The sequence below is a fragment of the Pithys albifrons genome, chromosome 16 (genome assembly GCF_047495875.1).
Source record: "Pithys albifrons albifrons isolate INPA30051 chromosome 16, PitAlb_v1, whole genome shotgun sequence".
NCBI classification, from domain to species: domain Eukaryota; kingdom Metazoa; phylum Chordata; class Aves; order Passeriformes; family Thamnophilidae; genus Pithys; species Pithys albifrons.
Genome location: NC_092473.1, coordinates 1986784 through 2009260, shown reverse-complemented (window position 1 = coordinate 2009260; position 22477 = coordinate 1986784). Strand labels below are relative to the sequence as shown.

Here is a 22477-nt window from a genome sequence, read left to right as displayed (position 1 = left end):
CTGTGCCACTCCCTCAGCAGTGCCACCCTCTCAGCAGTGCCACCTCCTCAGCAGTGTCACCCTTGCATTTGTGCCACCCCCTGCCCTGTGCCATCCCCTCAGCAGTGCCACCCCCTGCACTGTGCCACCCCCTGCCCTGTGCCATCCCCTCAGCAGTGCCACTCCCTGCACTGTGCCACCCCCTGCCCTGTGCCATCCCCTCAGCAGTGCCACTCCCTCAGCAGTGCCACCCTCTCAGCAGTGCCACCCTCTCAGCAGTGCCACCCCCTCAGCAGTGCCACTCCCTCAGCAGTGCCACTCCCTCAGCAGTGCCACCCTCTCAGCAGTGCCACCCCCTCCAGCAGTGCTACCCCCTCAGCAGTGCCACTCCCTCAGCAGTGCCACCCTCTCAGCAGTGCTACCCCCTGCACTGTGCCACCCCCTCAGCAGTGCCACCCTCTCAGCAGTGCCACTCCCTCATCAGTGCCACCCCCTCAGCAGTGCCACCCCCTCAGCAGTGCCACCCTCTCAGCAGTGCCACTCCCTCAGCAGTGCCACCCCCTCAGCAGTGCCACCCCCTCCAGCAGTGCTACCCCCTCAGCAGTGCCACCCCCTGCACTGTGCCACCCCCTCAGCAGTGCCACCCCCTCCAGCAGTGCCACCCCCTCAGCAGTGCCACCTCCTCAGCAGTGCCACCCTTGCGCTGTGCCACTCCCTCAGCAGTGCCACCCTCTCAGCAGTGCCACCTCCTCAGCAGTGTCACCCTTGCATTTGTGCCACCCCCTGCCCTGTGCCATCCCCTCAGCAGTGCCACCCCCTGCACTGTGCCACCCCCTGCCCTGTGCCATCCCCTCAGCAGTGCCACCCCCTGCACTGTGCCACCCCCTGCCCTGTGCCATCCCCTCAGCAGTGCCACCCCCTGCCCTGTGCCACCCCCTGCCCTGTGCCACCCCCTCAGCAGTGCCATCCCCTCAGCAGTGCCACCCCGTCCATCAGTGCCACCCCCTGGGCACAGCCCAACAGCTGCTGCCCCAGCTGCAGCTGCTCAGGGCTGTGGGGGCCTTTCCCAGGGGCAGGCCAGAGTGCCACGTGGCTGTTCCCAGCCCTCCTGTTTTTCTGACAAGAAAGCTCCCCGAGATCCTCCCCATATTTTTAGCCGAGTGCTCGGGCCTGCCAAGGTTATAAATAGCTGGTGGGGGCCGGGGGTGGCAGCGCTCGCTGCCTTCCTGCATCTGTACTCGCTGTACCGGATACCCAGAGCTCGCTCAGTTGGCCCCCACTACAAAGTCCAGATGTCAAGTCAGGCTCTCTGGCTCACAGCTCAGCACCCTTCCCCCTTCTTCCTCTCCTCCAGCCAGGTGACTGCACAGGAGGCCCAGGCAGTGCCCAAACACATCCAGCTGGCAGGAGGGCAAGGTAAAGGTCGTTTCTGTTACCCTCAGCTAGGAAGGGACAGCTTCAAGTTTCTTTTTCAGGTTCTCCATTAGCAGCAAGTTCTGCAAGGCCAACCTCCTGCAGTCCCCATCAGGATCTTTCTCCACCACATCTGCAAAAGAAGCAGCCACTGTTAGTTGGAAAATGGGGAAAACTGCCCTTAGGACTTCTGACTGTTTCACTGACAATCACAGAAATAAACACAACAGTGTTTGCACCTATGGATGGGCTGGACATCAGCACTTGCAGGAACTGGATTGGGTCAGAAGGCAGAGATGCACAAACTTGATTATCTAGAGCAGTAAGAGCTCAGCCAAGCCAAGCCCTGACTGCCACTTGGTCAGTGCTCTGGTCAGTCTTGCAGGAGACAGACACAGTCACTTGGATTGAAACACTATAGATACTGTCTGATCTTGGATTCCACGGGATAACCTTCCTGCCAGAACTGGTACTTGACTTGTGCCCTCGAGCTGCACATAACCTTTGTGCAGCTGAGCTACAAGCATGGATGCAGCTAGAAATCCACTTTCTCCAAAGCCTGAAGTCTCCATTCTGCCATTCCTGCAATCTGCAATGCTCAGTGTTCCCTCCTGAATCTGGGGTCACGCTGCCATTCCAATGGAGAAAGGAGGCAGGCCCGAGGTCCAGCACACTCTCCCTGCTGAGAGACTCTGATGAACGAGTCCTTCCACACGTTGTGCAGCACATTAGGGCAGCACGAGGCTGTTCCAGCAGCTGTGATTCCAGGGGCCCTGGACAGGCAGATCCCAGCCAGGATGCACGCAGGATGTCTGAGCAGGGCAGGCTGGAAGAGCAGGGAGCCTGTGCGAGGATATCCTGTACGCACGAGCCGTGTGCTGGGCCCGGCCCTGGCAGCCCAAACACATGACTCATGCCCAGGGATGGGCTATTTATAACACAGGCAGAGCTGCTTCCACACTCCCTCACAGAAGGCAAGAGGGGAGGTCACAAGGCAGACTGGAACAAGCTCAAAAGCTCAATGCTGTTGGTGCTGTTTCTGTTCCCTGAGCCTGGAGCTGGCACTGCAGGGGAGGCAGAGGGCACCAGAGAACCCTCTGAGTCCTGACATCAACCACAGGTACCCATGAGAGAGCTCCACAGCACTTGCAAGAGGTGGGGAAGTCCCTCAAAGGCAGCTGCTGAGGAATCAAAGGAACCCTTTCCTAGAAGTGCTTAGGTATTCCCTCTCTCCCCTGGGAAGGATCAGGCTGCTCAACAGTAGGTTCAGCATGGCACTAAGGGCAAAGATGGGCGAGCCCAAGGTGGATTCTCATCTCTCCCCCAGCTGAAGGATGTTGTAGCCAGGTGGGGATTGGTCTCTTCTCTCAAGCAACCGACAGTAGGACAAGAGGGCAGGGGCTTAAGCTCTGTCAGGGGAGGTTTAGGTTGGATATCAGGAAGAAGTTCTTTACAGAGAGAGTGGTCAGACACTGGAATGGCCTGTCCAGAGAGGGGGTGGATTCTCTGACCCTGGAGGCTTTTAAGATGAGATTGGATATGGCACTCAGTGCCATGATCTGGTAATCAAAGTGGGGTTGGATTAAGGTTTGGACTTCATGATCTCAGAGGTCTCTTCCAATCCAACTGATTCTATGATTCTGTGAAACATCCCAAAACACTCAGGAAGCAGACAGTGCCACGACAGTGACTGCAGCAGTTTCTTGGCCCACACCTGTGAGCAGCTCTGGTTCCAGCCCAAAGGCTGAAGGGCAGACACAGTCACAGGGTGCACTACAGCTCTCTGTGTAGGCCCTGATGAAACAACAAACTGGAGCAGATTTGTGGATTTCTACTAAACACCTCATGGGTAACATCTCCTATCCCACTGGTCATCACTGTGCTTTGGCCATGGCAGGAGACACACAGGTGCTTTCAGCTGAGCCCCAAAGCGGCCACAAGGCTCCTGTGCAGGGCAGTTGGTCACTCCCAGCTACAGCACAGCCAACACACAACACCTCTTGCAAATCCTGTCTGGAAGAGTCATGGAGAAACAGCAAGTCCATGAGCTCAGACCTGTGATGCTGGCACAGAAGCAGGACTGTAGTGGCAGACCTGACCTGCTGGATCAGCAGCACCCAGTGCCTCCCAGTGCAGCCATTTTACCAACAACCTACAACAAACAGCAAAGGCACAGCCCAAGGAGCTGGTGTGTTTCAGGAAGCAGCTCCACAAGCCCTTTAAACTGCACTTAAATTACATCTGACGAGACATGGAACTGAGTTGAATTCTTTAAGGTTTCTGAAAGACTCCTACTGCAATTTTCCCCTCTCTGCTACAGCCACAACTGTGACCTTATCCTGCTCCCATTCCCACCATGATCACCAATGCAACTTCCATGCAAAAGCACTACATGTAAAGAGATGGTTATTACACCACCTACAGCCATGAAAAGCTGGTAGCAGTTCTCTCATCCTCCTCCTGCTCCCCCAAATAACTAACTAAAAACAGATTATGCAGCCCCTCATACTGGAAATACATTCCTGAAAGGCTTCCCTTGGTAACTGCAGTGTTAACTGCAGACACAAGCAGATTCCTGAGAGCACACCATGTCATGGGAAAAGCCAAGTCTTCAGCCCCACAAGGCAGTTCTCTTCCTTTCAGAGGGCACAGAGCTCCCAACCTGCCAGGATCAGAGCCTGCCTGGGTCAGTGTCACTTCCTGCCTGCTCCCTGTGGGAAGCCACTCACCAAGAGAGAGAGTGGTGAAGGAAATCACACCAGGGAGTCATGAGAGCCACACTGAGAACACAATGGAGGCTTCAACATTAGTGCCTCTGTTACCTCCAGCTCACTGCACTACTTGAGCACTGATCTGTGCAGCTCTGGCCTGCCAGGACCCAAGGACACAGCTTGTGTTGACCTTGGGTGCAGCATTCAAAGTAATTTGCTGTGTTCTGTTGGTTTTCATCAGCAACAGGAAGTGAGAGATGGGGCCATGCTCCTCTACCCCCTGTTTTTAGCACTAACAACCCTGCCTGGGTGCTACAGGAATTGTGACAATCCTTCCTGCAGCTTCTTAGAATGACAGAATGGATTGGGTTGGAAAAGACCTCTGAGATCATCAAGTCCAACCCTTGGTCCAACTCCAGTCCCTTTACCAGGTCATGGCACTCAGTGCCACGGCCAAGCTCAGTTGAAAAAACTCCAGGGATGGGGAATCCACCCCCTCTCTGGGCAGCCCATTCCAATGCCTGAGCACTCTCTCTGCAAAGAATTTCTTTCTCATCTCCACCTTCAATTTCCCCTGGCAGAGCTTGAGCCCATCGTGCCCCCTTGTCCTATTGCTGAGTGCCTGGGAGAAGAGACCAACCCCCACCTGGCCAGAACTTCCCTTCAGGGAGTTCTTGAGGTGGGTTCTTGGATGTTCAGACAGAGAATGGAGCACAGAATACCTCTGGGCATTTTTCTGGTTGGCCTGTGAGGACAGTCACAGTTTGAAATGGCACACACAGCTCTCACCTTATGCCTTGGGGACCTTGGTACTGCACCCCTGCAGCACACAGAGGGTGCTCTGGTAGCTGCTGATCATGCAGCTCTCTGGTGCACACACCAGGGCACCACTGCTGCCCTCCCAGTGACAGACACACTGCACACAGACTGCCCCACTGAATGGTGCACCCCAGCCTGTCTTACCTCCCAGCCAGGACTGAGCCTCCAGCAGCTCCTCTGTCATGTCTGTCAGGAGCAGCTGTGCAGGGACACTGAGGAGCAGGGAGGAGACACAGGACAGCAGGCCCTGGCGCACGTACCTGTGGAGAAGCACTGCACTGGTTAGAGCTGCAGCTCCACGCTGGGCCTCCATTTCCTCTCCTCAGGGGCTCTCCAGTGTCAGATGGTACAGTGACTTTTGCCATATTCCTGCTGATTAGGGGTGTAACACACACCAGCCAGCAGTGTGCCCAAATCAGAGCCCTGCCCTTCTGTGGTGCAGGAGGGGAGCACAACTGAGAGCCCTGGACAAGTCTGAGATCAACCAGAAATTGGATGTTTACTTTTGGATACATGTCTGAATTCCTTTCCAAGGCTGAATGCTGGGATTGAATCTAAGGTTTTCTGTGCTCCCTGAGTAAACACAGATGAAACTATCACATGGGCAAGTGGTCAGGAAATTTGTCAAGCTTTCTACAGGTAATGGCTGTACTGCCACACCAGAAGACAACAGCCAACTCCGTGTGTTAGTCTGGCATTAAACTCAGCCATAAGAGCACACAGCTGGAGGAGAGCACAGAGTTAATGCACTAAGACACACACCCTGAGTCAGGAGCTAGTCTTGGACACACACAAATCATGGCCCACAGCTGAGCTTTAAAAAGGAAAGTGTAAACTGCAGTCACTCACGAGTCCGTGTGGAAACGCAGAGTCCAAACAAACTCCAGCAGAGCTTTTCCCATTGCTGTCACTGCCTGCAAAAGAGGATTGTGACACCACCACTGAGCACCTTCCCATCCACATCACCCCACAGAGACACACTGCTCACAGTCACAGCATGGCCTGAGCTGGAGGGACCCACAAGGACCATCCAGTCCAGCCCCTGGCCCTGCACAGACACCCCAACAATCCCCCCATGTGCCTGAGAGCCCTGTCCAAACACTCCTTCATCAAAGACTTTGTAAAATCAGGGCTACAATTAATTTATTTACAGATGAGGAATCTGGCAGTAAAATGAAATGATGTGCCCAACTTCCCACAGAAGCTGAGAAGTTTTCTACAAGAAGCAAAAAATAGTTCAGGGGTGACTTAAACCCAGTGTCTCTTTTCTGACCAGTTTTTCCCAGCCCTTCAGAGCTGCTCAGCCCACACAACTCCAACCTTCTGCCAGCCCAGTGCAGCAGCCTAGAGCACACTGCAATTCCAGAAGGCACAATTCCCAGGCTGGAAGTCTCCCCCACTCCCTGCCCTTCCTTACCACAGTGTTGACAGCCAAGTACATCAGGACTGCTAAAGTGTGGACCAGCCTTCCAAGGACTAAGTGATCTTCCCCCAGGAGATCAAATGTTGTCAAAGGCCTGCAAGTGCAAGACACAGAGTTGTGCAGCAGTGAGAAGGCTGATCAGTGCACCTTTGGAACAGCTGGGGAGTTATGCAGGGGGAATTGTTCCCCAAAAGCCTCAATCCCTACAACAACAGTCACTGCACAGCCACTACCAGGTTACACAGCCCACAGCATCTTCATCCCAGGCCAGTATCTCCCAGAGCAATATCCCCTGCTCTCACAGCAGCTATCACACATTTTGCCAACAGGCTTTACTCAGAAAGACCTGCAGGCAAAACCTGCCCCCACTGCCATACCCTCACAACTGGTATTACAATAACCCTGATTATCATGGAATAAATTGCTTGGCTTTCTTAGGTTAGGAAAGTTAAGGGACTGACTATGTCCTGTGCTCTGTTCTGTAACCACAAAGACCAGTGCAGGTGACAGGCCCAACCTGAGACAGTTAACTTTGGTTCAAGGCTGCAGTCTGAGCTCTGTGGTTTTTGTGAACCTCCCACAGTGGAGGCTCAGCCAAGACAGCTGGTGTGGTGCTGTCTGTGAGATTATCCTCGTGATGGATCTCACTTCTGCAGGGTCCCACACCCTCCTGCCCCAGAAGACTTTCCAAGCTCTGTGAGTGACCCAGGTGTCAATGCAGTGTCACTGGGCTCTGCACAGCTCCTGGGCTTAGCCTGCTGCTCTGAGGCAAGAGAACAAACAGAAGGTTCACTCTGGCAGCTGCCAGACCCACATGCCAAGGTGCTCACACTCACCTGTCGAAGTGCTGAATCAATGGGAAGAAGAAATGCCCAGCAACAGAATTGAACTCGTTTGGGCCGGAAGCCACTTCCACGTGACAGTGACCCTGTCCAAGACAAACATGAAGTCCAGACACAAGATGCAGCTCCCAGCTCTCCCACTTCCCTGCACACTGTCATGACTACAGACCCCTTGCAGCCAGCCCATCATCAGCCACTGCCTGTACACCCATGTCTAACAGTTTCCAACTCGACTGCCCACTTCCCACTTCAGATCCTCTCCACATCTAAATATTTCAGTACAACATAGCTCAGTCCTGCTGGGTTAGATATAAGGAAAAACAACATACAAGGGATAAAGGAATTTTGGAAAGCAAACTCTGAAGGGGAATTCTGGGAACCAGGAAACTGCCATCAGTTTATCTCCCTTGAGAACAGGAAGGCTGAGACAGTCCAGTCCAGAGGCAGCTGGGCTGGGCCCTGTGAGGTGCAGCCACAGCTCCCTGCAGCGGCCACACAAGCTCAGAGCAGGCACAGAACAGCCACTATCCCTCAAAGCCAGGTAAGAAGTTCCAGGTTTATCTCCCTCTCCCTGCTGGGAGAGGATTAAAGGAGTTGGTACTCTGCAACAAAAGATTCAGCCAGGTAGCAAAATAAATCTACATCTGAAGTTAGAGAGTCTTTCCTTTGGATTGGGCCCACTTTCATGGCTATTTTGCTTTTTCCAGACAGAACTACAGCAGCTCTGAGTGTCCCTTTTTTTGCTGGATTTGGCAGTAGTTTGTTTCTGCCCTGGCCTCACCGTATTAAATCTCCGAGTCTTGCTTTTGATCCTCTCATCAACAATTCTTCTCCAGTCCTTAGAGCTGTCACTTCCAGGAAGGAGCTGGATATGAGGCTTTTGGGCACCAGAATCCTTGGTGTTCCCATGGAATTTGGGACAGGACAGCTCCTGAGCTGCCAAAACCAATACCTGGATGGAACAGAGAGTAAAAGGTAACCCATCACACCTGAGCACTGGTGCAAGAGGCACGAGGGCAGGTGAGAGCACTCACATCCAGGATGTCCATGCGCTGCCGGAGACTGTAGTTCAGAGAGTAGAACTGGGAGGTCAAGTACTTTGAGACCTGAACAGAACAATGAAGGCACAGTGAGTGCAGACCCAGGCTGCAAACAGCCTTCCCACTAACCCTTCAAAGCATTTCATTCCACAGGTCCTGCTTCCTGTTAGGAACAGCAAGCCTCCAAGAGAAGGGAAGAGACATGCTGTGTAAATGGGGGAAATTCAGACACTTCCAATTCCAGACGCTCCCAAAGGAAGTAAATGACAAACGGGACTTTGTCATTCTTCTGTCCCTCCTATGCAGAGGTACCCAAACACCTCCAATGGCAGCTAGGAGACCTCACTGTGGCCTTCCTGTACTCAAAAGAGGGTTAGAGGAAAGATGGAGGGAGGCTTTTTACCAGGGCCTGCACTGATGGATGGAGGGCAAAGGTGTTAAACTGGCAGAGGATGGCTCTAGATTGGATGTAAAGGAGAAAATCTTCCCTGTGAGGGTGGGCAGGCCCTCACAAGGTGCCCAGAGGAGCTGTGACTGCCCCATCCCTGAAGTGCCCAAGGCCAGGTTGGACAGGGCTTGGAGCAACCTGGGACAGTGGAAGGTGTCCCTGCCCATGGCAGGGGGTGGAACTGGATGAGCTTTCAGGTCCCTTCCCACCCAAACAGTTCTGTGATTCCATGATTACAATCATCAGTCAAGTCTTTGGGTAGAGAAGACCTTTGTGCCTCAGCTCCCCTCTATGAGGGAGCTGGGGATGTTTAGCCTGGAGAAGAGGAGGCTCAGAGGTGACCTCAGCACTGTCTGGAACTGCCTGAAGGGAAGTTCTGGCCAGGTGGAGGTTGGTCTCTTCTCCCAGGCACTCAGCAATAGGACAAGGGGGCACAGTGGGCTCAAGCTCTGCCAGGGCAAATTGAAGGTGGAGATCAGAAAAAAATTCTTTGCAGAGAGAGTGCTCAGGCATTGGAATGGGCTGCCCAGAGAGGGGGTGGATTCACCATCCCTGGAGGTTTTTCAACTGAGCTTGGCCGTGGCACTGAGTGCCATGATCTGGTAAAGGGACTGGAGTTGGCCCAAGGGTTGGACTTGATGATCTGGGAGGTCTTTTCCAACCCAATCCATTCTATGATTCTATGTGAAACCCTTCAGTACAAGTCCTTATCTAATCTGCCTTTTGAGGTCCACTCTGACCAGCAATCTCCAAACAGCCTCCTCCAGCCTGACAGGGTTTCCCTTCCCTGTTAGTTCACTCATTCATTGTAGATTCTCCAGCTGCATAACTGTCAGAACCTGAACTACCTGTTCTACCACACTGACATGACAGCTGCCTCCATCAAACCAGCAAGACACTTCAACTGCTTCAGTTTTTGCCTGTGCCTCAACCAGGAAAAGGAAAGCACCAAGAGGGACTCACAGGAATGGGATCTGTGGTTAGAACAGCTACTTGAGCTCTCTGACGGAGCTCCACGAAGCCTTCAATGCAGGTCTTCTCCTCCAGATGCAGTAATATTTTTGCCAGCTCCACACTAACCTGCTCAAAACATGAAAAGAGGAATCAAATCCCTGATAGTGGGGTTTTTTCCCCTAAGCAGATTTACACACCATTTCCAATGTTTAAGCAAAGACAAGGAGGCATTCCATAGAGGTAACATGTCCATTATTTAGGAAGGAGAGAAAACACATTAAGCCAAATTACATCAAGACAGATCTCTCAAAACCCTGAACAAACCCCCTGCCTGCCAATTTTCTGTCCATTTTTACTTGGGCCTTTTGGAGAAGTGGTGGCACCATGACACAGGATGACTTGTCACTACAGCTGATGTGTTAGAGGGTACAGTACCACACCCCTTCTCTTTCTCAGCCTGTCTCTGCCACCTTCATGTGTTCACTAACAAGTGTTGGTGAGCCTGCTTTGCAGTGACCTTGTTCCAGGTTCCTCTCACCTGAGCATTTCATCTTGATCAGCATAATCCAACTATTCCCCCCAGAAGACATTATGCTTCTACAAGAAAATAGGGAAAGCCCATTTGATTTTACCTCCCTTTTTGTTGGGGTGTAACAATTATATTGAATATCAATTCAAAATCCAAAACATAATGTGCATTTCATGCTTTTCCTGCCCAGCACAAAGCATGGATGTTCCTCACACAGGCAGGCTCTGCTTGCAGCCTGTTTCATTTGGAGTGCAGGGGCTGTTGGATGCCACAGTGCTGCCAGCACCTTTGCTGCCTCTTTGTTCCTGTCTGCTCTAGAGCCTCACCCTCAAGGCAACTATTTCTATTTCCCTTCCCAAGCTGAAAGCTGAAAGTGTGTACCTGCATTTAAGGTACACATTCCCAAGCTTTCACATTTAGGCACAGTTAGTGTCCTCAGGACAGCCCTGTGGTAACCTGGGTCATGCCACTTCACCTCTCGTGTTGCTGCTGGATTCCTCCGAATCAGGCCCTCCAGGGCCCTGACTGTGGCCTCCCATTTGTCCACATCCTCACAGCCTGTCAGAACTGGAGGGAATCAAAACACAAACAAAGGTTATCAACAGAATGGCTGTGCCTGGGTGTGTCCCCCAACCTCCTGCTGCCAATCACTTCTTTTAGTACAGGCAGGTATTGCTGATGGAATGAGGGGTAAAGATGTTAAACTGGCAGAGGATGGCTCTAGATTGGATGTAAGGAAGAAATTCTCCCCTGGGAGGGTGGGCAGGCCCTGGCACAGGTGCCCAGAGAAGCTGTGGCTGCCCCATCCCTGGGAGTGTCCAATGCCAGGTTGGATGGGGCTTGGAGCACCCTGGGACAGTGGAAGGTGTCCCTGCCAACTGGATGAGCTTTAAGGTCCCTTCCAACCCAAACAGCTCTGTGATTCCATGATTACAATCATCAGTCAAGTCTGTTGGTCAAGCACAACCAACACCAGGAACTAAACTGAAATTACTTAAAAATCTTACAGCTTCTTCCAATTAGCTCAGAAAAATAAACCTACACAGAGATCTCTCTCCCAGACCTGGCAGGAAACAGATGAAGACTCAGCCCCAAACCTCCTACCTTCAATACAGTCTCGGATATACACAGGAGCCTTAGTCTTCAGCTCTTTATCCTCTGACATGTCATAAGGGACGAGGTCATCATCACTGGGAAAGAAATAAAGGCAGGGGTTCTTTATGGGGTGCAGATGTTGCTGCTTTCCCCAGTGACCCACAGAGACAGAACCAGCACACACACTGTCCCAACCCCCTCACTCCTGCATGACCCAGCAGCACTGCTGGGGCCTGGCCTGAGAGGGGCCCTCAGGAGTTCCAGGAATTAGTCAGGGAAAAAACAGTTTTGTGACCAGATCTGGAACTGGATCTCCTGGTCGAGGGCAGGAAGGACTCATGTGACCAACAGACTAGAAGCTGACTCTTGAGAGTTCTTTATAAAGTGACATATATGACATATATAGTGACAGAATAAGGCAGGGCCATTATTAAAATGGGTAAATACACACAAAATTTCCAGGAAACAGGTATCGAAGTCAAATGGAATAAATAGAGTAGTTGCACACAATGTGAGATTTGCTTAATTTACTGACTAACAAACTGGTGTGCAATTTCCCATGCAAAGCCACTCAGCTGAACAAGGCCAGGAATCACATTTTCCCAGAAATGCAGGTACTGATGGCTCCCCCCTCCCCACAGCTGCCATTTATTTTCCATTTCCTCCCAGTTTCTTGCCCCATACCTGTCAAGCTCAGCATCTGACTCCTCTTCTGGCATCACCGGGGCGGCTGGCTGGGATTTCTTGTTATTTTCTGGTACCAGTGGCTGAGCAGCAGCTGCTTCCTCACTCCTGCTGTGAGGAACAAGAAGCTTTAAAATGAACACAGTAACAGTCCTCACTTACAAGGAAGGGACTGCCCACCCCACCAAGCCCCTGCCTGGACAGAACAGCAGGTAATTATTCCTGCTGCAGCCTCACAGCCAGCTTGGCTGACACAGAGAACAATGTCCTGGGAAGGAAAATGGGATAAAGGAAGAAGAGAAGCAGAATCTCTTAAAAGAAGAACAATAAATAACAAAAATTAAACTGGCTCATTTGTTCTGCTCCCCTGCACTAACCTGGACTTGAGCCTGCTAAGGAAAGACTCTGATAACTGGATCACACTGGCCTGCACCAGATTTGGAGCTGTGAATGAAACTGTACTGAGAGTAGGCTTGAATTGGATATTGGGAAGAAATCCTTCCCTGTGAGGGTGGCCAGGCCCTGCCCAGAGAAGCTGTGGCTGCCCCATCCCTGGGAGTGTCCAAGGACAGGCTGGACAGGGCTTGGAGCAACCTGGGCTGGTGGGAGGTGTCCCTGCCCATGGCAGGGGGTGGGATGAGATGGGCTTTGAGGTCCCTTCCAACCCAAACCACCCCATGATTCTGTGAAATAGGAAAAACCATTTTTAACTATTGCTAATAGGATGAATACAATAATTGAGAGCATGTTTTCTGAGTCCATCTATTTCTGTGGACTTTGGCACTGTCCTTCCATCTCTCTGCTTCCCAAAAGCTCTCTAACAGCTGCCTGTGCTGGACTTGCCCCTGGAACAGGAGCAATGAATCTTTTGTTCTTCCCTGGAGTGCTGAACACCTTCACCTGCCAATAGCATGAAGTGTTTCATTCCTCTGCTGATCACACTGAGAGCTCCCAAGAGCCTCAGCAGATGCCCTGGGAGTGAAGAGCCCCAAAGAGCCAGTCTGTAGCCTGACAGATGCAGGAGATTTTTGTCACAGAGGAGCAGGCTGGGGGCACATGGCCCAAATGCCACATTTCCAAGATGCAAAGAGAAATCCCCATTTGATTCCACCCAGGGGCACACAAAACCCCAAAGTTTCACCATGTGCAGCTATCAAACAAGCAATTTTATTACATGCCACCATTTGAATTATGAATTCAAGGTAACTACACTGCACTGTAAGAAGAAGGTGCATTATAATGCTTAACAATATGTAAAACATCTTGAATATTGCACAGAGTTTTCACCTGTAACTCAAAAAAGGCATGGAGAAGGGCAGAAAGATGGCATGAATAGCAGCAATAACTTACTCATCATCTGGAAGGCTGGGGACAACACACAGTGATGGAGTTTGCACCAGAAGGGACTTCAATTCTCTTGTTTCATCATCATCTTCATACTGGACATTCAGAGTAACCATTGCTGCACTTTATTATTTATTGCAAACATGCCCAGCATTCAACATTTCCCCCTTGTACTGCACATGAACTGAATCAGGAGCAGATGAGCCTCCACCAACCCCATTTGTTTCACTCCCTGTGCTGGCAGCAGCACTGCATTTATGCTGCATATGTCATCTTGCCCCTATATTTAACAGTAGTACCTGACCACACCCTGCCTGAATGTTATTTCCACTTATAAAACACTTAATAAATGGCAATGTGATATGAAGGATGCTGCAGGCTTTTAAAGAATTAATTAAGTTAATCAGGTAAGTCACAAAAACTCTACTGGGAAGAGCAGAGCATATATCTCCATGTCACTCTTGAAAATCCCAAGTCAGAGCAGGTCTTCCCATTGTGTCAGGGACTAAATGCTCACTGCTGGTTTAGGTTTGAAGTTCCCTCTCAACTTCATGGGTCAGATTCTGATTCCCTCATGCAATATGATAAGCCTCCTTTAAACCAGCAGTTTACCCTGAGCTCTGCCAGCAGACTGCACTCTGAGGTCACCCTCAGTCACTCAGCCACCTCTTGTACAGCTGTTTTCTCTAAACAGAGCTCCTCTCTTTTTCAAGGTGTTGCTGCCTCTCCTTATTTCCAGATAAAAAAGTGCTATAATGCTCTGGATCATCTGGTTTAAAGCTTTTATCTCCTCTAAGCCCCACACACAGGTCATAAACATCATCAAAACCTTCACCTCAAACTTCAGGACGGGCCCGTGGGTGCTGAGCCTGGAGCTGATGGCCTCTGCCACCACCATGCCCAGGCGGCGCAGGCGGGGCAGGGAGCTGTCCAGGTGGCACTTCACCCCCTCCATCATGCCCATCAGCAGCTCTGCAGAGACAACCCACAAACAGAGCATGTAACAGTGACAGAAACAAACACCCTCCTTTGTGTGCTTCCTGAGGGCAGCTTTGCCCACTCACACCCAGGAACTGTGCCTGCCCCCTCTGCAGGGGCAGGGCTGCCCTTCAGCAGACCCACACCCTTGCAAAGTCAACAAAACATTACAATATATTCTGATTTGGAATATTTTGGTTTTCACTGAAACAAAAAAGGACAGTAAGTCAAGTCAATCTTTAGTTTGGTTGTAAAGTGCTTCGAAGTCACTGAAATAAAGTCACATTTTGGGGACCCTGCAAGTTCTGACCAATACAACAGTCAGAGAGAGAGATTTCCCAAACCCCCTGAGTAAGTTCAGACAGGCAGATAACACAAGTATTTCTCAGCCCACAGAGGGTGCTGATTGCCACCTTTACCAGGCACACTTACTGCTGTCAGACTGACCTCCTACATCTCAGAAAGCTTATCATAGAGTCATGGAATCACAGAATGGACTGGGTTGGAAAAGACCTCCAAGATCATCAAGTCCAACCCTTGGGCCAACTCCAGTCCCTTTACCAGATCATGGCACTCAGTGCCACAGCCAAGCTCAGTTGAAAAACCTCCAGGGATGGGGAGTCCACCCCCTCTCTGGGCAGCCCATTCCAATCCCTGAGCACTCTCTCTGCAAAGAATTTCTTTCTGATCTCCAACTTCAATTTCCCCTGGCAGAGCTTGAGCCCATCGTGCCCCCTTGTCCTATTGCTGAGTGCCTGGGAGAAGAGACCAACCCCCACCTGGCTTACCTTTTCAAAAACTGTCAGACCAAAAAACTGACTATAAAACTACAGTACTGTTAGTACATATCAGGTCCCTTCTTCACCTAAAGAACAATTAATTCTAGGATGAAACAGAAGAGCAAGTCTTGAAGTCAGCCTTCACACCTTCATAAGCCAAACACACACAGAAGTAACTCGAGACATTGTACAGCACTTTGTTTTAATTGCAACAGAAGCAGAGATTTAAGGCCAGGACCCCAGTGTGGGAACACAGCACAGGAGGGCTGTGCCCTACTGAGCCCACACTGAGGGGAACAGTGACAGAGAAACGCACATGGACAGTCACACACCAACCAAACCCTCAGCCACCTTCCCCATCCCCTCTGGAGCTGCACCCACACTCCAAGGTTAAGGTTCTTAATTGCAAATTCCACCATTCCTCTCAGTCCCAGAGTCAATCCCTGTTTTCCTGTGATAAACCTTTGGGGTTCCTAAACCACTGTTCAGGTAAGAACCTCGGGGCAAAGATGAGCTTCTCCATAATTCCATAACTTAAAGCTCTACACGTAGAACTATCATACCAGTGCTAAAGAGGGTTCCAGCCGGTTTCCCTGCTTGCCAAGGAGAGTGGGACAATTGCACTTACCCACACATCAAAACAAGACATTTTACTACTCAGTGTAAGACTCTGCTAAACAAATCTAAGCTCTGCTTCTCAGACGACCTCACCTTGTCTGCAGCTCTCGATTTCAGGCTCCTTCAGGTGGGAGAGGCAGATGAGGATGGCCTTGCTGATGTACAGCTGCTGCTCAGGGGGGGAGTGTTTCACAGCACTGCTGCTGCCCCAGGTGTCCAACAGCTCCTGCAGCACCTGAATCAGAGAACTCAGCTTGGCCTGAAATGGACCTTTTCTACAAAGAAAGAGTTTTCTGAAGCACATTTGTAGTCTCCCCACAGACAGAGCTAACTTTGTATTTCAGGACCCACAACGTACTGTGTTTGACCACCTGAGAACTCCACTTGACCTTTGTTTAAGATATTATTAAATATAATGGGAGTTTAAATTTAAAGGTGATGTCTATTTCTGACAAATTAATATTATATGCAAAGCAATATGCATTATTGCCAAAAAATAGTATGATAGCACAGGGTTTTATCTGTTTTTAATCCAATTTTAAATAGCTTTCAGTAATTCCAGATCATTTTAGAACATGTAATCAGGGGGAAAAAATAGATTTGAGGAAATGATAGAGATTTCCAAATACACAAATTTCACAGAAGTTCCATTACACTGTTGAATTGGAGAGGGGAAACATCTGCCATCTCCACTGAGGAAAATGCAGCTGAGAGAGATGCTGAAGCATCACCAACCATTTGGCACACAGAGAGCTCTCCACTAACCTGATCCCTTGCTGCCCACCCACAAACAGGATGAGAGGGAGCTGAGAAGGATGGAGGACGTGGCACATCTGTCAAGCCTCGTTAGTTTTGCTACTTGGGAGACAATTCACCAATTAAATATTAAAAACTAATGCCAGCAGTGCAGAAAGCTTTGATTTGTGTATCACTGTTTACTTGTGATACGGCAGGGCCTCCCTCACTCCCATCAACAGCAACCAAAGTCTTGGAGAAGTACCAGAATTCTGTCCCCACAGCCACCCAGAGCAGAATGCCCTCCCCGAGACCCCCCGTGACCCCAGGGAGCTCACTGTGAGCAGCAGCGCCCTCCGCAGGCCGTCCAGGGACAGGTATCCCAGCAGGGTCTGCAGCACCGCCGTCTGCAACGACAACCACGGCCCTGGCTCGGACTGGGCACAAAGCTGGCACCAGCAGAGACAGGGTGTGCTGCTACTGCATTAACCTTCATCCTGACACACTGGCTGACAACAGCCAGAGACAGAAAAGTGAGTCAATTTTAAAAAATAAGCAAACACACATATGCTGTTGCTGATGAAATACGTGGAAAAACATGACAGGAATACAATACAGTGTTTTTACCAACAAAACCAGCACAGTCCCAGGCAAACACAGAACTCACAAAGTCTGGAAAACATCCCTCACAACAAGCAGCACAAGCCACAGAACACTTCCTAACACCTTGTGACAAACAGGTGCACAGGAAAAAACCCAACACTCCTTGTCTCAACTCTTTGATCTAATTCTTATCTCTGAGGGTGGGTCATGGATGTTTTGGTCTCTCCTTCCAGATTCTAAAGAACTGAATGTCTCACCTCCCCAGAACACTGAAACTACATGCAAAGAACCACTTGGTTCCAGAGAGGGAGTACAGTAACTCTGCTAATCACCATCAACTCTGAGAGAGCACATGAATCCCATGATTTCAAACACCCCTCACCACTCCCTCCCCCCAGCACTCGCTGTCAGTGAACAGCTGCACACACGTGCAGAGATGGAGGGTTCTTTTTGAATAAAGAGTTTAATCTTACCCAGGAAGAGCAAGAGCTTAGCTAAAAAAACCACACTGGCAGTGGGGAAAACCAGGCACTGCTGCTCCCCACAGAGTCCTCACCGTGTGGCTGTACTGCAGGAGCAGCACCTTCTGTGTCACCACAAACTGAGCCTTCTTGTTCTTCACAACCAGGTTTCCCAGCAATCTGGACAAGGCATCTGCCCTGGCAAGACAGGTCAGCAACAAAACATCAGGAATCCATGTAATTGCTGTCATGCTGCTGCTAATCATAGGAAAATGGAAGGGCAGCTGTTTGCAACCAAGTCTCTAGAACACCTCTAGACTCAAACAGTGAGCCAGTAATGGCAAGAAATGTTTCCATTTGCTTTTCCACTGCATGTCACAATGTAGATCCTCAAGGAATGGGGTGGCTGCTGCCCCAGAGGCAACAATCAGCTCCTTTACCCCTTGAGTCTCTCAGGAAAGGGTACTAAAAAAAAACCCACTTACACAAACTCTGAGGATTATTAAGGGGTTTTGAGTTAGGAAGGGTTTTGAAGCTGCAGGTTAGGCCTTGTAGCTGGTACCTTTTGGTACAGAAATGAGACCACTGAAACTTAATTAGTCCTGTGAGAAAAACCAGCAGACTGGCAAAACCAAAATGAGATGAGAAGGGTTTGAGAGAAGCAGGCATGAGAAAAAGAATGTTGAAGAGATAAATTTTTCACACAACAAAGAACATCTGGGCAGAAAGTAACATCCAGTTAGAAGCTGTAATAAAGTTTATGGACATTGCAATACAACCTATGGCACTTGGCTATGGGTGGGATTTTACAATATATATTGTGTAACTTGTACTTAGAGTGTATATTTTTCTTTCTTGCTTGCCTTTTTCTTTTATTTTTCTTTCTTCATGGAGAGATTTAATAAACTATCTCTTGTGTGACATCTGTGACCTGTGTCCCCTCTCCTTTTTGGCCACCATGACCTACAGCATTTACCCACAACAAACACAGCACCTTTCAGACACTGATTGTGACAAAACTGCAGCCTTTGCTCTGGGTGTCCCAGTTCAGCAGGTGGGACCAGTTTATCCCTGTGTGGGTGTGACCAAAGCTGTGCATTCTAAACCCTCTGGACCATTGCCCAGCAACTGTTCCCAAGGGCCCATTGGCAGCAGCTGCCCAGGGCACAGCTGAGCCCTCAGGCTGGGAGCTGGCTGGGAAAGAAGCCTGGCAGAGGAACTGGGAGAACTGCCCTGCAGGGACTCCTTGGCACCTCCACACCCACCTGAGGGCTCAGCTCTGCTCAGGGGCCAGCAACCATTCCAAAATCCTCCCTGACTGCCAGAGTCAGATCCCCCAGTGTGGAACTCCCTGCCCTGGGGGAGGCACTGGGGGCTCCCACCTGCACCTGAGGGGAGAGAATCTTGGGGTCTGGGGACTTCTGGGACCACTCTTTGGATTCAGAGAAGGAGCAGAACCCCGACAGGAGGAGCCCACCACTCTCCACCAGCCTGTGACCACCACTCTCCACCACACTGCAACTCTCAGCTGCACCAACAGAGTTTCCACTTCAGACTTTTCCTCTGGACTCGGGGGAACCACGTGGGGCTCAGAACAGAGACCAACAAACCCCACTGTGTTTGTGCCCCAGGGGGCTGGGTTACACTGCTGGGTTTTTATGGGTTAAAACCAATTTATCTCTTTGTGCCATTGCATTTATTGTGATATTGTTATTTAACTGTAACTCTGACTTACAATCTCTTTTCTGTTGCATTCACTTCCCCTGTCAGTTTCCCTTTAAACCAGCACAGAAGGCAGAGCTCTTACCCAGGTGCTCTCTGCACAAAGCCAAGCACCACTGGCTCCATGCAGCGATCCGGCACACGCTCCACCAGCTGCCAGCAGATCCTCTGCCAGATACAGTCTGACCTGGTGAGCTCTGTCAGGGCAGGCACCAGAACACCCAGAATTTCCTCTGAAGCAGAAGACAGAACAGTAAATACCCCAGCAGGGCAGGGCTGGGGCAGTGGCACGTGAGTTCAGCGTGCAAATGTCAAGATCCTGACACCATGAAAAAATACAATGCACAGTTTGCAGTTCTAAACTGCTCCTGCAGTAGAAATTATAGAATAGAATCATGGAATCACCTGGCTTGGAAAAGCTCTCTAAGATCATCTAGTCCAATAATAACCCAGGACTCCCAATGCCACCAGATCCTGAAGTGCCACTTGCACACAGCTTTTAAACCCCTCCAGGGATTTAGTGACTCCACCACTGCCCTGGGCAGCTGTGCCAGTGCCTGACCACCATTTCCACGAAGAAATTTTCCCAATATCCAACCTAAACCTCCCCTGGCACATTTGAGGCATTTTCCTCTTGTCCTATCCCTTGTTCCCTGGGAGCAGAGCCTGACCCCACCAGGTTCTTCCCTGCTTCCAGGGAGTTGCAGAGAGCAAGAAGGTGCCCCCCGAGCCTCCTTTTCTCCAGGCTGAGCCCCCCCAGCTCCCTCTGACACTCCTCATCACACTTGAGCTCCAGACCCTTCCCCAGCTCTGTCACTCCTCTTTGGACACGTCCCAGCAAGAACTGGAGAACTAAGAGCCGAGTGGTAACAACTAACCAAGCAGCTTAAGGAACTGCAAACATTCCTCATCACAGTGAAGAGCCAGAAAATCTTTCTCCTTCTTCCCCAGCCCTGTTAACCAGTTCTGCATTCAGTGGCTTCAAAGTCATAAGCACAGCCAGCCCAGTGGCTGCTCCCATGAGAAGGCAGGGACTTACACTGGTATTTACAGGGCACTTTCAGGTATGAAAAGCACTAGAAGAGCTTTTAATAGTCATGCCCCAAATGGCAGAATAGGAATCTGACATCCTGATAAGGATGTTCTCCCCTTCAGTTCTTGAGAGAACAGGGCCCACTGAAGTGAACTGGCAGAAAAGCACCAACACCTGCCAGACAGGGGGGAGCAGAGGGCAGACTGTGCAGCCAAGCTCAGGACAGCTCCAAAGTAACTGGTCAGTCTCCCACTCCTACTGACCATCATCACTGTCATCCTCCCTTACTGATACATTACAACACTTTCCCCAAAAGAGCACAGTAAAACACTCACTTTGCCTTCCATGAATGCACACCTTCCCCAGGACATGAGAAATGAAAGAGATGGAGCAGTCTGAGCCACCTGGGAAAAGAGGCAGGAGCTTAACAAGCAGCATCCCCCAACCAACTTCAGGAGGAAGTGCAGACACTTCTGCAAGTGTTGAAGCCTGAAAACACAGATTAACCTTTTCTCTTCAAGCATCGTCTCTTCCCTCCACCACTTGCCTTCAGGCACAAACCAGCACTCAGTAGGATATACACACAGTGACAGGCAGAAGCTAAAGCAGCTCAGTTCCACTTTGACACCATGGTAACAAAGCCACTGGCTCATTCAGCACCATTTACATCTCTCTCACAATTCCCTCAGCCCACACCAAGTGACCACAACTAAGCTTTAGCAACAGAAGCAGCTGTTTAATCACTTGTAGGATTGCTGCTCTCAGTGGGATTTTAAAAGGCCTCAGCTATCTCCCTCATTCTGGGGATCTTATGCTTTTAGGATGTGAAGGAGGAATGACAGGCTCTGCAACACTCATGGTCTGTATTTCAAAAGCAGCCAAGGGGTCCATGCACAGACACTTCACCAGAAAAGCCATCCCTGCAGCACAGTCCCTCCTTACCTCGCAGAGAGTCAGAGATCTTCTGCAGCACCTGGAGAACTGCACCTCCCAGGAGAGGGAAGTAGTTCTGCGGGAAGAACACTGCGGGGGTTTTCCCCTGGAGTTTGTTGCTCACGTGCTCGGGCACAGACACGATCCTGCAGAGCAGGGCATCGTGCTCGGGGCAGCCCCCCTGTGCCTGCTGCTGACACACGTCCCACAGCAGCGCCGCCAGCGCGCCCCGCTCCAGGAGCTGCTCCAGCACCGCCGCTGCCTCCCGCGGGCCGGGCCCGGGCCTGCAAGAGAGAACTGCTTGGAACTCCTGTCCCTGCAAGCCAGAACCGCTCGGGATTCCCGTCCCTGTCCGGAATTCCGCCCCTGTCCGATGCTCAGAGTAAGATGTGCATGATACTGCTTTTCACTCGCTGAATAAAAGGAAGAATTTTGTTCTATTCTATTGGATTTCACTGTTTCTTAACTCAGATCCCGCGCTCTCCTCCGGCCCCGCCGGACCCCCCTGCGTGCTGGGCCCAGCCCCGGGATCCCGATACCCCCCGACCCGCCCGTCGCAGGGCCAGGACGAGCCCCGGGATCCCGATGCCCCCAACCCGCCCGCCCCAGCCCCGGGTCCAGCCCGGGGATCCCGATCCCCCCAACCCACCCGCCCCAGGGCCAGGACGAGCCCCGGGATCCCGATCCCCCCAACCCGCCCGCCCCAGCCCCGGGATCCCGATGCCCCCACCCGTTCCAGGCCGGACTGACCCTGCGGCGCCGAGCGTCTCGAGCAGGACGTGGAGGGCGATGCCGGGCGGGCCCTCGAGGAAGCAGCGCTGCCACAGACCCTCGGGACGTGCCGCGCCGGGCGCCCGGGCCAGGCCGCGCAGGAAGGCGCCGAACTGCGCCCGCTCCCGCTCCCCGAGCGCGGCCGGGCCGCCCGCCGCCGCCACAGCGGCCAGCACCGCGCCCAGCGCCGCCGCCGGGCCCTCCCCGGTCCCGTTCCCATTCCCGTTCCCTTTCCCGGCCCGGCCCAGCGCCGCCGCCGCCTCGCGCAGAGAGCGCTCCACGCACAGCCCCACACCCGGCACCGCCGCCATCGCGCTGAGGGGCGGCACCGCCACCGCTCCCGCCCGTTCGCGGCAGCCAATCAGAGGTGGGCAACGATCAGCATCAGCAAATCAGCGGCGAGCGCTCCGTAACCCTGGGGACAAGCCCCGCCTCTCTTAAAGAGACCGCGGGAGTGGCTGCGCTGGGGCCGCACCGGGCACGGAATCAGAACGTGCCGAGCTGAAAGGGACCCACAGGACCATCCAGTCCAACCCTCAGCCCTGCACAGGCCCATCCCCAGG

General features: G+C 51.6%; 1 protein-coding gene across 1 annotated transcript; it reads right to left on the bottom strand.

Moving 5' to 3' along the window:
* Positions 1–920: 920 nt before the first annotated feature.
* Positions 921–22225, bottom strand: TELO2 (telomere maintenance 2). Its single transcript, XM_071571520.1, has 20 exons — positions 21894–22225; positions 21153–21427; positions 20546–20614; positions 19263–19410; positions 17551–17653; positions 16730–16798; positions 15750–15891; positions 14117–14253; positions 13288–13376; positions 11938–12048; positions 11263–11348; positions 10634–10725; positions 9639–9755; positions 8222–8293; positions 7969–8139; positions 7182–7273; positions 6340–6439; positions 5772–5836; positions 5067–5182; positions 921–1525 (listed from the first exon to the last, which is right to left on the bottom strand). Exons 1-20 carry the CDS (start codon positions 22223–22225, stop codon positions 1422–1424), a joined length of 2490 nt encoding a protein of 829 aa, XP_071427621.1. The 3' UTR covers positions 921–1421.
* Positions 22226–22477: the final 252 nt, after the last annotated feature.

Coding starts and splice junctions, on each gene's coding strand:
- TELO2 (XM_071571520.1), bottom strand. CDS start 22,225: ATGGCGGCGGTGCCGGGTGTGGGGCTGTGCGTGGAGCGCTCTCTGCGC. Junction 21,428..21,893: donor GAGACGCTCGGCGCCGCAGG/GTCAGTCCGGCC, acceptor TCTCTCTTGCAG/GCCCGGGCCCGGCCCGCGGG. Junction 1,526..5,066: donor GGCTCAGTCCTGGCTGGGAG/GTAAGACAGGCT, acceptor CTTCTTTTGCAG/ATGTGGTGGAGAAAGATCCT.